Raw genomic sequence first — 12,860 nt, 5'->3', positions numbered from 1 at the left:
TCAAAGCAAGAAGTTGGATTCTGCATCCTTCTCCATTGCGTGCAGGCTGGCTGGCTCTCTCTTTAGATTTTATTGATTGATTGATTTATGGCCGTGTTGGGTCTTCATTTCTGTGCGAGGGCTTTCTCTAGTTGTGGCAAGCGGGGGCCACTCTTCATTGCAGTGCGTGGGCCTCTCACTATTGCGGCCTCTCTTGTTGCGGAGCACAGGCTCCAGATGTGCAGGCTCAGTAGTTGTGGCTCACGGGCCTAGTTGCTCCGCGGCATGTGGGATCTTCCCAGACCAGGGCTCGAACCCGTGTCCCCTGCATTGGCAGGCAGATTCTCAACCACTGTGCCACCAGGGAAGCCCATCTCTTCAGATATTATCTTGCCTGTGTGATCTGCCTGCAGGATTGCCAAGGGGGCTATTGGGGGCAGAGAGCTGGTCATTCCTTAACCACTTCATTCTTCATTCTTCATTTAATCTAGGAAAAGGATCAACAGGTTAGATGAGGCATGGTGTGCATTCAGGAGAGCTCAAGTCAGGAGTTAGGTTAAATTGCCTAGTGATCTCATTCCTATAATTAGGTTATTTTACGGTTAGAGGGGAACAGAAATGGGCAAACAGGAAAGTGGCAAAAGCTGTTTTCAATTCCCCGCTGTCAAAGACCATTCCATTCTGTGGGATTAGGGGCAAAGATTCAGCTCCTGTAACTTCACGCTGACATAGGATGCCATCTTCTCAGAGTGGAAGATGTTGACATGATGGGTCTGTAGCACCTCTTTGCTGACAATTTTAGTTGCCTGTTTACATATATGAGCAGAAAAGCTACAATTCTCTGGCTGCCCACAAAGATATAGATTATTATGAGCAATAATGTTAATCCCATTCTCTTGAGGCCAGTTCCTGGAATTGTGCCCCTAGATTCAGTACTGCTCAAGATGGAGCAGCTCATGTCATGGCTACAGTCTGGTTGGGGACGGGGGGCACTTCAGGGTTCTGTGTTCTGCTCCGTTCCACTTGGTCCTAAGAATCCGTATCTTGCTGACCTTGAATATCTTGTGCTTTTATATATAGCTTTATTGTTAAGCAAGCCTGCTTTGTTTCATGATGTTCCAATAGCTTTCCTGAGTGATCTTTAACTTAGAGTGGTCTCCCAAAGTTCCCTAAAGTTCCCTCTCTAACTATAATCCCCTAGTGGGATTTCTAAAACTACCTGTGCAACTATCCTACTCTATCCATATCACTGGTATTTAAAAATGGGTAAGTAAAATGAATGTTAATAAGATTAAAGGAAAAGGTTTTGATAGAACATGACCTGAGGTTGGATGGTCCCAAAGGTCCCCCCAACTGGTCCCCAACATTAAAAGGCCCCAATCAAGTCCACTCTATTTATCCCAGTTTAAAATAAATAAATATGTATAGCTATAATAATCTATATATGTAAAGGGCAGAAGGAAAATTACACTGAGATACCTGAACAACAATTACCTGAGGCAGTGGTTAGGCCAGTTAGTCAAGTTTGAAGATAGACGACAGGGCCTGGGTCCCTTGGCTCAACTCCTCTCTGGGGACCCAGAGCCTTTTTTTTTTTTTAATTAATTAATTTTTGGTTGTATTGGTTCTTCATTGCTGCGCGCGGGCTTTCTCTAGTTGTGGTGAGCGGGGGCTGCTCTTCGTTGCGGTGCTCGGGCTTCTCATTGCGGTGGAGCGCGGGCTCTAGGCACACGCGGTGCAGTAGTTGTGGCTCACGGGCTTAGCTGCTCCGCGGCATGTGGGATCTTCCCGGACCGGGGCTCGAACCTGTGTCCCCTGAGTTGGCAGGCAGATTCTTAACCACTGCACCACCAGGGAAGTCCCTGGGAACCCAGAGTCTGTTATACAAAATAGATTAAATGGTTGGGGATAAAAAGAAAACAAAAACTTCTAGGAGTCCCTGTAAGAACAAGCCTTGTTTTTTGTTTTTGTTGCTGTTGTTACCTAAATTTACCCATTTATTGTAGGCTAGCAATGTTTCAAATGGTGGCCCTTCTACTGGTCCTTCAGTCCCTTCCGTCTTCTGACGGCTGACTTTACTGTGGCGGCAGAAGTGGTGTCGTAGGTCCCGGCACCACCAGCTACCGTTTTCATGCGGGAACCACAGTGCGAAATGCCCACAGCTCGTCTCTTCATCTTGGTTTTGCCACAGAAGGAGCAAGTGTACTTGGCGTGCTGGCTGATTTCAATTGTCTTCACCATTTTCCGGAGGGAGGCACCATAATGGGTCCCGTATTTACCCACCATTCTGACCTTCTTGGTGCATTTAGCCATGTCGCCACCACCTAGGTCTGAGCCCAGAGAGGAGGAGACCTGTTGATTGGCTCCTAATGGAAACTAAAGGTAAAGGTATAGACTCATAACATTGAGATGAAAGTTCATAAATATTGGTATATGTAAATAGGTTTTATATAAGATGGTTACATCTCTTTTGCTTAATTATATTGTAGGATAGACATGTTTCACTGGGGATTGCTTCCCCTGTGTGGCGTTATAAGACAGGACTTATAGACCTGCCCCTCGGGAAATATTTATTAAACAAACTAAAGGAAACTGATAGTGTTACCTGGGACCATACAATATAAAGGAAAACTAAGAACTAATATTCAGGGGCTAATAAAAGTGACAATAGAGATTTGCTCTTGGTCTAACCTGTGCACTTAAAAGAGGGTCTTTACTGAGTACCTACCGTAGGCAAACTTTTGAAGGCATGATAAATTAAACCCTAAAGTTCTAAAACACAGAACTCTTAAATTTCAGTTTTGTTGAAAATCTTCTCACTGATATAGAAAAGCAAATTAAAGAAAATACAGTTATGCAAATGCATTTTTAATAGCATTTATGTGACAGACGATTTCTATCACTGAAGCAAACTTGGGCCCACTCACTCGCACACAGTGAAGCTGATCTACTGACACTCGATTGTGGTGGAGAAAAGCGCCGTGTCGATTGTAAAGATGCCAGTACCAGGCTCCTCTCTTATGTCTTGGGAGTGGTCCCTCAGAGCTAGCTGAGAGGCTGCCTCCCGGGCCTCAGGTCCTCAGAAAGTCTGCTGAATAAAACAGAATTCTCAACTTTTCGGTTGTGCACTTTTTTCAGTTGACAGTGTTGTGTAAATTGTTGACAAAAGCTAGAGTCTCCAGAGAATTTCAAAGCTAAACTCCTGAGAAAGCTACAACTTCTCCCATCACTGAGACTTCCACGGTCCATCTGGGCCAGACGTGTGGGTAGAGAATGCGGAAGAGCGCATTCTAGTAAATTTGCACCGCTCAGACCATGTAATGCAGGAGGGGAGTCTTTGGGTCGTTAGGAGGAACAGAAACCTGGCAGGGGAAAAGGTAGAGGAAAAGAGAAAGGTGATGGACTAGATTCCTAGAGCTGCTCTAACAGATTATTACAAACTATGAAGGTTCAAAGCAGAGACATTCATTGCTGCATAGTTCTGGGAATTCACACTGAAAATGTTGGCAAAGCCATGCTCTCTGAAGGCTCCAGGGGGAGCTCATCCCTTGTGTGTTCCCAGCTGCTGGTGGTTGCTGGCAATCCCTGGCATTCCCTGGCTTGTAGCTGCATCACTCCAGTCTCTTTCCTCTTGCATTTTACTATAAGCAGTAAGGAGAAACCAGGCTGCACCTTCCACACTGTACTTAGAAATCTCTTCAGCTAAATATTCAAGTTCATCACTTACAAGTTCTACTCTCCACCCAGCAATAGACTGGCGCTACCCCGAGGATACACCAAGCCACGTGTCTGACTTCTTTCTTCCCCGAAGAGCCCTGCAGTCTCCCACTGCACCCAGGAGAGATGATCAGACACTGTGACTGGCTTTCTGGGCAAGATTTAGGTCATTTACTAAGGGCCTTTTGGACCCACGACAATAACCCCAAACAACAAGTATAACTTTGGAAATGTTGGTGTGATACCAGGCACACGGAGAAAAAGCTTTCAACTTGTCAAAGCTGAAGCACCCACCAAGTTACGGCGCAATATTTCTGTCTCTTTAAAGGCAAACACTTCCTTCACTAGCCCCACCCAATCAGCTTCCTGGATCAGAGGTTTCAGAGGGTGCAAACATTTCCCCCTCATAGTTAAAGCGAAAGCACCAGCTCAAACAGCTTCTTTGGAGAAAACTTGACAACTCATCAACTTCTTCAAAAGGTGAGCCTGGCTGAGAAGAGGCCACAGAGGGTAGAACTGAGAGGGGCAGTGGGATGCAGGGAGTCTGCGTGGGGGTGGGCTCTGGCGTGAGAAGGGACCAGGTGGTGAGCAAGCAACGCAGTAAGGAGGATGCTGCCAGAGTGCTGGTGGTGGAGGGGAGAGAGGGGAGGAAAGATGTTTATGAGCATAATGTCCATACATCTCATAGTTAACATGACAAACTTTTGCTGAATACTGTACCGTCTGTCTAGTTGCTGTTGTGATAGATATTGAGTACCACTTGATAACCCAGAGTTTTCCCTTAGTAGGAAATGAGTGTCTCCAAGGCAGGTCTTCAGAGCTGGAAGGCAATTCAGAGGCCACCCAGTCTAAACCCCTGTTTCTTTTTTTTAATTTAATTTTTATTTTATATTGGAGTAGAGTTGATTTACAACGTTGTGTAACTGTCAGGTATACAGCTCAGTGATTCCGTTATACATATACGTATATCCATTCTTTTTCAGATTCTTTTCCCATATAGGTTATTACAGAATATTGAGTAGAGTTCCCTGTGCTATACAGTAGGTCCTTGTTGATTTTACTGAAAAAGAATCAGAACCCCTGAGAGCATGGTGACTCTCCAGGGATTACCCAGGTCACTAATGACACAGGAAATGTAGAATTCACTTTGAATGCTTTCTGACACTTCACAGAGAGAAGCTGTGTCCCTAATAGGGTGACATATGAGGTGAGGAGCGGGTGCTATGCAGAGAGGATTAGCTATGCTAAAAAAACATGTGTGTGAGACCCCCTCCTTGCCTTCCCTAATTATAGTCTTGCTAACCAGTTCACCATTCGGGAAACAGTGTGGACTGTCTTCCCCTGATCTGCCTCTGACCTGACGTGGACTACAGAATGACGGGTCCGAGAAGGAACAAGAAGAGGCCGTAGTGTGCAGTGCTTAAGAGCGAGCATGGTAGTCAGACAGCCTTTGAACTGGACCCCTCTCTGCTCAACACCTATTAGCACAATGACCTTGGGCAAGTGTCTCAGAATTCTTGAGCCACATCAGTCTCCTCATTTAAAAAACTCAGGTAATAAAGTTAGCTTCCTTGCAGGTTATTTTTGCGAGTAAGTGAGACACAGTTGACCCTTGAACAACACGGATTTGAATTGTGCGGGTCCACTTACATGTGGATTTTTTTTCAATAAATACACATTCAGCTCTCCATATCCCTGGTTTTACGTTGGCAGATTCAACAAAACAGGATGGAAATTTCCCTCCAAGGTAGGTGGAATCTGCCAATGTGAAAGCCCTGATATGGAGGCCAACGGTACTAGTCATTTTACCTGAGATATTTGAGCATCTGCAGATTCTGGAACACGTTGGGGTCTTGGAATCAATCCCCCCTCCACACTGATATGGAGGGATGATTGTAATATACAAAACATACTTATTAGGGTGCTCGGTATACAGTATACATTCAGTAGCGGTTACACTACACCCAGGTTATTTTTTTTATTGTGGATTTTTTTTTAACTTATTGAAAGATAGAGGGAATAATATAAGGAACTTCCATGTACCTATACCAAGCCTCAACGATTATCCGTTTATGCCAGTCCTGTTTCATTTATATACTCACCACTCCCCAGCCACCCCAGATTACTTTGAAGCAAATGTCAGACCTTGTGTCACTTTATCAGTAAATATTTGAGTATGTATGTCTGAAAGATAAAGACCATTTAAAAAAATTACCAGACTCAGACTTCAAAAAGCAACGAGAATTTCTAGAAAATTACCAGTTATATTCACATTGCCCTGATTGTCTCATAATTTTAAAAATTGTTTGAAGTTGCGCCCAAATGAGGTCCATAAATTGCAATTCACTGATATCTCTTAAATTTAACTTAACACATAGGTTTCTACCTTCCTTGTTTCTTGCTATAAAATTTCTTTAAGAAAGGGGAAGTCTTTTGTCCAGCAGAATTGGAAGTGTACACTTTGCTGATTACGTCCCCAAAATGTCACCTGCTCTTCTAGTTCCAGTGTTTTGTGTGCATCCTGTTTAGGGAGAAGCTTGGTCAGATTCAAGTTTGGCTGGTGTTTTGGTGGGAGTACTTCACAGGTGCAGTTGTTAACGTCAATCAGAAGGCACATAATGTTTGGTTGTCTCAGATATTAATGATTACCTTGAGTATATGTTTCCTTAAGGGTCACAAATTATGATATTCTAATTCTATCATTCTTTCTTCATTTAATAGATGGCATAAACCTATAAAAAGAAACTTCCCCTCAACAATCCTTTCATTTCCACGAGGCACAGTTATATAAGAAAGACAAGATAAATGCTTTGTTCTTTCCCTTTGTCAACGTTCAGAATGACATACTCCTAGCATACTCCAAAGGGAACAACTGACTTCTTCTAAGAAGATGGCATTGCTATGAACACATAGATTTTAACTTATTTGATATATTTCAATCCCTTGAAATCATTATTCTTACCGATGCTCAAACTGCCTCATCTTTGTCCTGTTGGGGATCGTCTTCAAGTTGGCTCTTAAGCCCTTTTGATGGGATCCTAGTAATTTTTTTCATAGCATCCTTGCTGTCTAGTATGACAAGATGGTCTATGCTCAACTCTTACATTGCCTGGCCCAGACCTGGAATCCATACTTTCTCCTAAGAGCCCTAAATTTTTGGTAGGAAATGGCATTTGAAGATTACAATCTGACACTAAGGGTGCTCATTGTTGCTGGGCTCATCATTGTTTTTATGCCTTTTCAATGGATTTCAAAACTATACAAACACACACACGCACATACACACAACTAAGAATAGGATTCCCGAAAACAATTTTCTGCAGGTTTTCTTTTTGGGGCGGGGGGGGGGGGCGTTGCTTAACTATATCCTACTGGGGATGGACAAAGAAACTACTGCATTGTCACGTCTCTAGGACCAATTTTTTTGTGGTTCATCCACCACACAAAATACAATCTGGCTAGTTTGTTTCATTTGCTTTTTACTAGTATTTTGAAATATAATTTTTGCTGTATAATACATGCTTTCAAGATCAAATCTATGAAATCTAAGTATATCCAAAGTAGTCTAGTTCCCAGCGTCTATTCCCAGCTTCCCTCCACCCTGTTTTTTCCATCCCCATATAAGTAACTTTTTTGTCTGCTTACTTTTCAGATTATCCTGCCATTGCTTTTACGTATGATTGAAAAAATATATATATTACATTTTATATATGTAGGCTCCGGTCCTCCTGGTTAGAGAAATGATAGTAAACTGTTCATTATTTTCACCACTTGGCTTTTTTTGCTTAATGATATATCCTGGAGATGTCTCCATAGCTGGACATAAAGATAGATCTCATTCTGTTTTAGTTGGCTAGTACTGCACTGTGTGAATATACCTTAGTTTATTCAACCAGGCCCGTACTGATGGGCATTTGATAGGTTTTTGGTCTTTTGCTGTTTCAAGTAGTGGTGCAGTAAACAGCCTTCTGCATAATTTTTTTCTGTATTTTTGTCAGTGTACCTTTGGGATAAATCCCAAAATTGAGGTTGATAATCAAAGGGTAAATGCACATGTACTTTTGCGAGATATTGCTGACTTCTCCTCTAGATGTTTCACACTGCTTTTCCATTCGCACTAGCCATGTGGGAGAGCACCTGTCTCCCCTATACCTTTTACCAGTATATTATGCCAGCAAACTTTTGGATTTTTCCCAAACCTGTAGGTGAGAAATCGTATCTTAGTGTAATATTAAATAATTAATTTAATTTTTCTATGTTTTGATATATTTTTCTCTATTACAAGTGAATGTTAGTCTCTTTTTATATATTTAAGGGATATTTACATTTTTTTCTTTGAACTGTTTATTTATATCTCTTTCTCCATTTTTTATCGTGTTGCTGGTCTTTTGTTTCTCTACTTTTAGATATTCTTTGCTTTCTTTTTTTATTTTGTAATTCAATTATAGTTGATTTACAATACTGTGTTAGTTTTAGGTGTACAGCAAAGTAATTCAGTTGTATATATATTTTTTCTGATTCTTTTGCATTATGGGTTATTACAAGATATTGAATATAGTTCCCTGTGCTATACAGTAAATCCTTGTTGCTTTTGTATTTTATATATAGTGGTATGTATCCATAAATCCCATATTCCTAATTTATCCCTCTTCTGCCACTTTCCCCTTTGGTAATCAGAAGTTTGTTTTCTATGTCTGTGAGTCTGTTTCTGTTTTGTAAATAAGTTTATTTGTATTTTTTTTAGATTCCACATGTAAGTGATATCGTATAATATTTGTCTTGCTTTGTCTGACTTACTTCTCTCAATATGATAATCTCTAGGCCCATCCACGTAGCTGCAAATGGCATTATTTCATTTTATTTATGGCTGAGTAATATTCCATTGTATATATGTACCACATCTTCTTTACCTATTCATCTGTCAATGGACTTTTAGATTGTTTCCATGTCTTGGCTATTGTAAATGGTGCTGCTAAGAACATAGGGGTGCATGTATCTTTTCAAATTAGAGTTTTGTCCAGATATATGCCCAGGAGTGGGATTGCTAGATCATATGGTAACAATATTTTCAGTTTTTTGTGGATCTGCCATACCGTTCTCCATAGCGGCTGCACCAAATTACATTCCTACCAGCAGTGCAGGAAGGTTCCCTTCTCTCCACATTTTCTCCAGCATTTATTTATTTATTTATTTATTTATTTATTTATTTATTTTGCGGTACGCGGGCCTCTCACTGTTGTGGCCTCTCCCATTGCGGAGCACAGTCTCCGGACGCGCAGGCTCAGCGGCCATGGCTCACGGGCCCAGCCGCTCCGCGGCATGTGGGATCTTCCCGGACCGGGGCACGAACCCGTGTCCCCTGCATCGGCAGGCAGACTCTCAACCACTGCGCCACCAGGGAAGCCCTCCAGCATTTATTATTTGTAGACTTTTTGATCATGGCCATTCTGACTGCTGTGAGGTGATACATCATTTTAGTTTTGATTTGCATTTCTTCAATAATTAGTGATGCTGAGCATCTTTTCATGTGGTTGTTGGTCATCTGTATAGATATTCTTGGTGTAAAAGGAAAATTGCCCCTTGCCCCTCTTTTATATAAGTTGACATTTGTGTTTTAATTTGTGTATGGAGGATTATTTACTTGTTTGTTTGCCTCACATTATCTTTTTGGTTTTTATGTAATCAAATTTAGGAGTCTTTTTCCTTACTCTATTTCAAATCTTAGAAATATTTTCCCACCCCCAGGTTACAATGATTTATCCATGTTTCTTCTATTATCCTATGGATTTTTTTTTTTTACATTTAAATTTCTGATCTATTTGGAATTTGAATGGCGTCAGGAAGTGGATGCAGTTTTATCTTTTTCTGTATTGTTATCTCAGTGTTGCTTATTAGTCCATCTTTTTTCCCATTGATGTGAGATGCTGCCTTATTGAATATAAATGTAATATAATATAACTGAATTGAATATAAATGAATTAGTGTGATCAGTTTGGTCTACTCCTGAATTTTCTGTTTTTGTTTCACTGTTCCCTCTATCCATGCACCAACATCATACTGCTTTAATTATACAAACTATAATGTTCTACTATCTGGTAGAGCTAGTCTTCCCTCATTTTTCTTTTCTTGATTGCCAAGGCTGATTTTCTTTTGTCTTCATCCAAATGAACTTTATAATCAACTATTTTAGTTGCATGAAAAAAAAAGCGATGAAAAAAATTTTTATATTTATGTAAAATCATGTTAAAGAAGTATCTATTCATTTAAATTTTATGATTTAAACATGAATCAGTGTGGGGCTTCCCTGGTGACTCAGTAGTTAAGAATCCACCTGCCAATGCAGGGAACACAGGTTCGAGCCCTGGTCTGGGAAGATCCCACATGCCGCGGAGCAATTAAGCCCGTGCACCACAACTACTGAGCCTGCGCTCTAGAGCCCGTGAGCCACAACTACTGAAGCCCGCGTGCCTAGAGCCCATGCTCTGCAACAAGAGAAGCCACCGCAATGAGAAGCCCTCACACTGCAATGAAGAATAGCCCCGGGTCGCCGCAACTAGAGAATGCCCGTGTGCAGCAACAAAGACCCAATGCAGCCAAAAATAAATAAATACATAAATAAATTTATTTAAAAAAAAAGAACATGAATTAGTGTTGAATTTGGCCAAATGTCTTTTCTGCACCTAGTTCCTTTTCTTCTTAACCTATTAATGGGATGTGTTGCAACAATCAATCTCCTCATGTTGAACCACCCTAGTATTTCTGAAACAGTAGTACTTAATCAACGTGTATTGCTTTTTAGTGTCTAATAATTTATTTAGGATATTTGAATCAATACTCACACATGAGACGTGTATCGCTTTATTTGTTGGTGAAATCGTGGTTAGCTTTTGGGATCAACATTACACTTGCTTCATAGAAAGAGCTGAATGTTTTCCTTCCTTTTTATGTGATCAGGAATTGTTTAAGTAGCACTGAGATTATCAGCTCTTTAAAGGTTTCAGTTAATTCCATGTGAAACCATCTGGACATGACTGTTTTGTGGGGATATTCTTTAAGTACTTTGTTATTTCTTCCACAGCAATTGAGCTGTTTATGTGTAATAGAATATTACATATTTGCAGGGAGGAAAAGAAAGAAAAAAAGAGTTGGGAATGGTTCCAACTTGCCCAAATTGACCCTTTTTCCCTCTCCTTCTTTTTCTTAAGATCTGTGGGTACCTAAGCCCCAGGGCCTCTTGATATAAACATGGCTGATGCCCAGGACAATGCTCTGAGGATCGTGCTGGTCGGGAAGACTGGAAATGGGAAAAGTGCCACAGCAAACACCATCCTCGGGAGAAAGGAATTCGAGTCTAAGATTGCTGCCCAGGCTGTTACCAAAACTTGTCAGAAAGCATCCCGGAAATGGGAGGGGAGAGACCTTCTCGTTGTTGACACCCCAGGGCTCTTCGACACCAAGGAGAGCCTGAACACCACCTGCAAGGAAATCAGCCGCTGTGTCCTCGCCTCCTGCCCCGGACCTCACGCCATCATCTTGGTCATGCAGCTGGGCCGCTACACGGAGGAAGAGCAGAAAACCGTGGCGTTCATCAAGGCTATGTTTGGGGAACCAGCCATGAAGCACTTGATCGTCTTGTTCACTCGCAAAGAGGAACTGGAGGACCGCAGCCTAAGCGACTTTTTGCAGACTGCGGACATAAACCTGCGAAGCATCCTCCAGGAGTGTGGAGACCGCTGCTGTACCTTCAGTAACAACAGTACAGACTGGGCTGAGAAGGAAGCTCAGGTGCGGGAGCTGGTGGAGATGATAGAGAAGATGGTGCAGAACAACCGGGGGGCTTACTTTTCCGATGCCATATACAAGGACATAGAGGAAAAGCTGAGAAAGCAGGAGGAAGTCTTGAAGAAAATCTACACTGATCAATTAGAAAAGGAAATTAAACTAGTAGAAAAGGAATATGCCCATAGACCACAGGAAGCAAAGGAGGAACAAATAAAATTGCTAATGCAGAAGCATTATGAACGAATGAAAAATATAAGGGAAGAAGCCAAGGAGAATATATTTCAAGTTATTTTCAAGGAGATTAAAAATGTGCTTTCAAAAATATGGCAAAAGTTTTGGAAGTAGTGTCAATTTTATTTTTACTTCTCAATTTACTATAACTTGTTAATAGGCAGTTTGCATTTCCCAAAGAGGACTAAACCCATAAACTAAAACCATATCTTCTTTCTGACGTCTTCTTACACTCTGACCTTGTTACTCTTTCCATTGAGTTATGGGTCTATATCCCCTGCCTTGAAATTGGATGGACTTTGTGACCGCTTCGATAAATTCTGGGTGGTTGAAGCAACACCATGTGACTTCCAAGGTTAGAAAGGGAAAATGCCTCCTTGCTGTCTCGGGGTGCTTGCCCTTGGAATTTGGCCACCATGTTGTGAGGAAGCCCCAGTCACCCACACGAAGAGGACTTGGAGTCACTGGCCCACTCCCCTGGCTGATATTTCAGCTGCCAGCCAGAAGCAGCTTGCCGGTCATGGAAGCGAGGTGACACCGAAGTGCATTCTCCAGTTGCCAACGGATGGAGCCGCAAAGAGCAAAGATGAGCCATCCCCACGGGGTCCTGCCCACCTTTCAGATTCATGAGAAAAATAAATGATTGTTGATGTTTTAAACCACTAAGTTTGGGGATGGTTTGTTACGCAGTGAGAGCTAACCAGAATGAAATATCTTCCCAGCACATTCCCCACGACACCCGGCTCCCAGCTGTCCTTCTACACAATGCCAGTGAATGTAAGAGGTTATGAAATTGACACAAGCAGGCAATGATCTATTTCAGAGAGTTCAAAGAGTCCATTTAGGAAGATTCAAATAAGAAAGCCTGCATACGTTCAGTGTCAGCCCCACTGGTAATGTGTCTTATGTCAGTCCACATCTATGAGTACTTTGTTGGTGAAGCACCAGGCTTCTCTGGCACCATTCCTCTGTGGTTCATGGAGATGTGGACGTTGATAAATCCTCTGATTTTTTTTTTCTGTCTCTCTCTTTTTTTAAGGTACCATCCTAACTTTAAATGTCCCTGCTGTACCTTAGAAATCTCTTCTGTGCCAAATATTTTTCTTGCCTCTGCAGATCCACAGTTCACCCTTCTTTCACTCTAGCTTTTT

The 12,860-nt window shown here is 41.7% G+C and overlaps 2 protein-coding genes across 2 annotated transcripts; one reads left to right on the top strand and one right to left on the bottom strand.

Moving 5' to 3' along the window:
- Window positions 1-1,989: 1,989 nt before the first annotated feature.
- Window positions 1,990-2,292, bottom strand: LOC307192018 (large ribosomal subunit protein eL43-like; the record flags this gene model as incomplete). Its single annotated transcript, XM_079932418.1, has 1 exon — window positions 1,990-2,292. One exon carries the CDS (start codon window positions 2,290-2,292, stop codon window positions 2,014-2,016), a length of 279 nt encoding a protein of 92 aa, XP_079788544.1. The 3' UTR covers window positions 1,990-2,013.
- Window positions 2,293-4,015: 1,723 nt separating this feature from the next.
- On the top strand, window positions 4,016-12,367 carry LOC307192016 (GTPase IMAP family member 7-like). Its single transcript, XM_079932417.1, has 2 exons — window positions 4,016-4,176; window positions 10,902-12,367. The coding sequence occupies exon 2, from the start codon at window positions 10,942-10,944 to the stop codon at window positions 11,821-11,823; it is 882 nt and encodes a 293-aa protein (XP_079788543.1). The 5' UTR covers window positions 4,016-4,176; window positions 10,902-10,941; the 3' UTR covers window positions 11,824-12,367.
- The last annotated feature ends 493 nt before the right edge of the window (window positions 12,368-12,860 follow it).

This window comes from Stenella coeruleoalba (genome assembly GCF_951394435.1).
Source record: "Stenella coeruleoalba genome assembly, chromosome: 9".
Classification (NCBI taxonomy): Eukaryota; Metazoa; Chordata; class Mammalia; order Artiodactyla; family Delphinidae; genus Stenella; species Stenella coeruleoalba.
Note: the sequence above shows the minus strand (reverse complement) of the source record. Positions and strands in the feature narration are given on the sequence as shown.

What these genes read in the sequence shown, in the direction of transcription:
- LOC307192016 (XM_079932417.1), top strand. Translation starts at nt 10,942, where the DNA reads ATGGCTGATGCCCAGGACAATGCTCTGAGGATCGTGCTGGTCGGGAAG.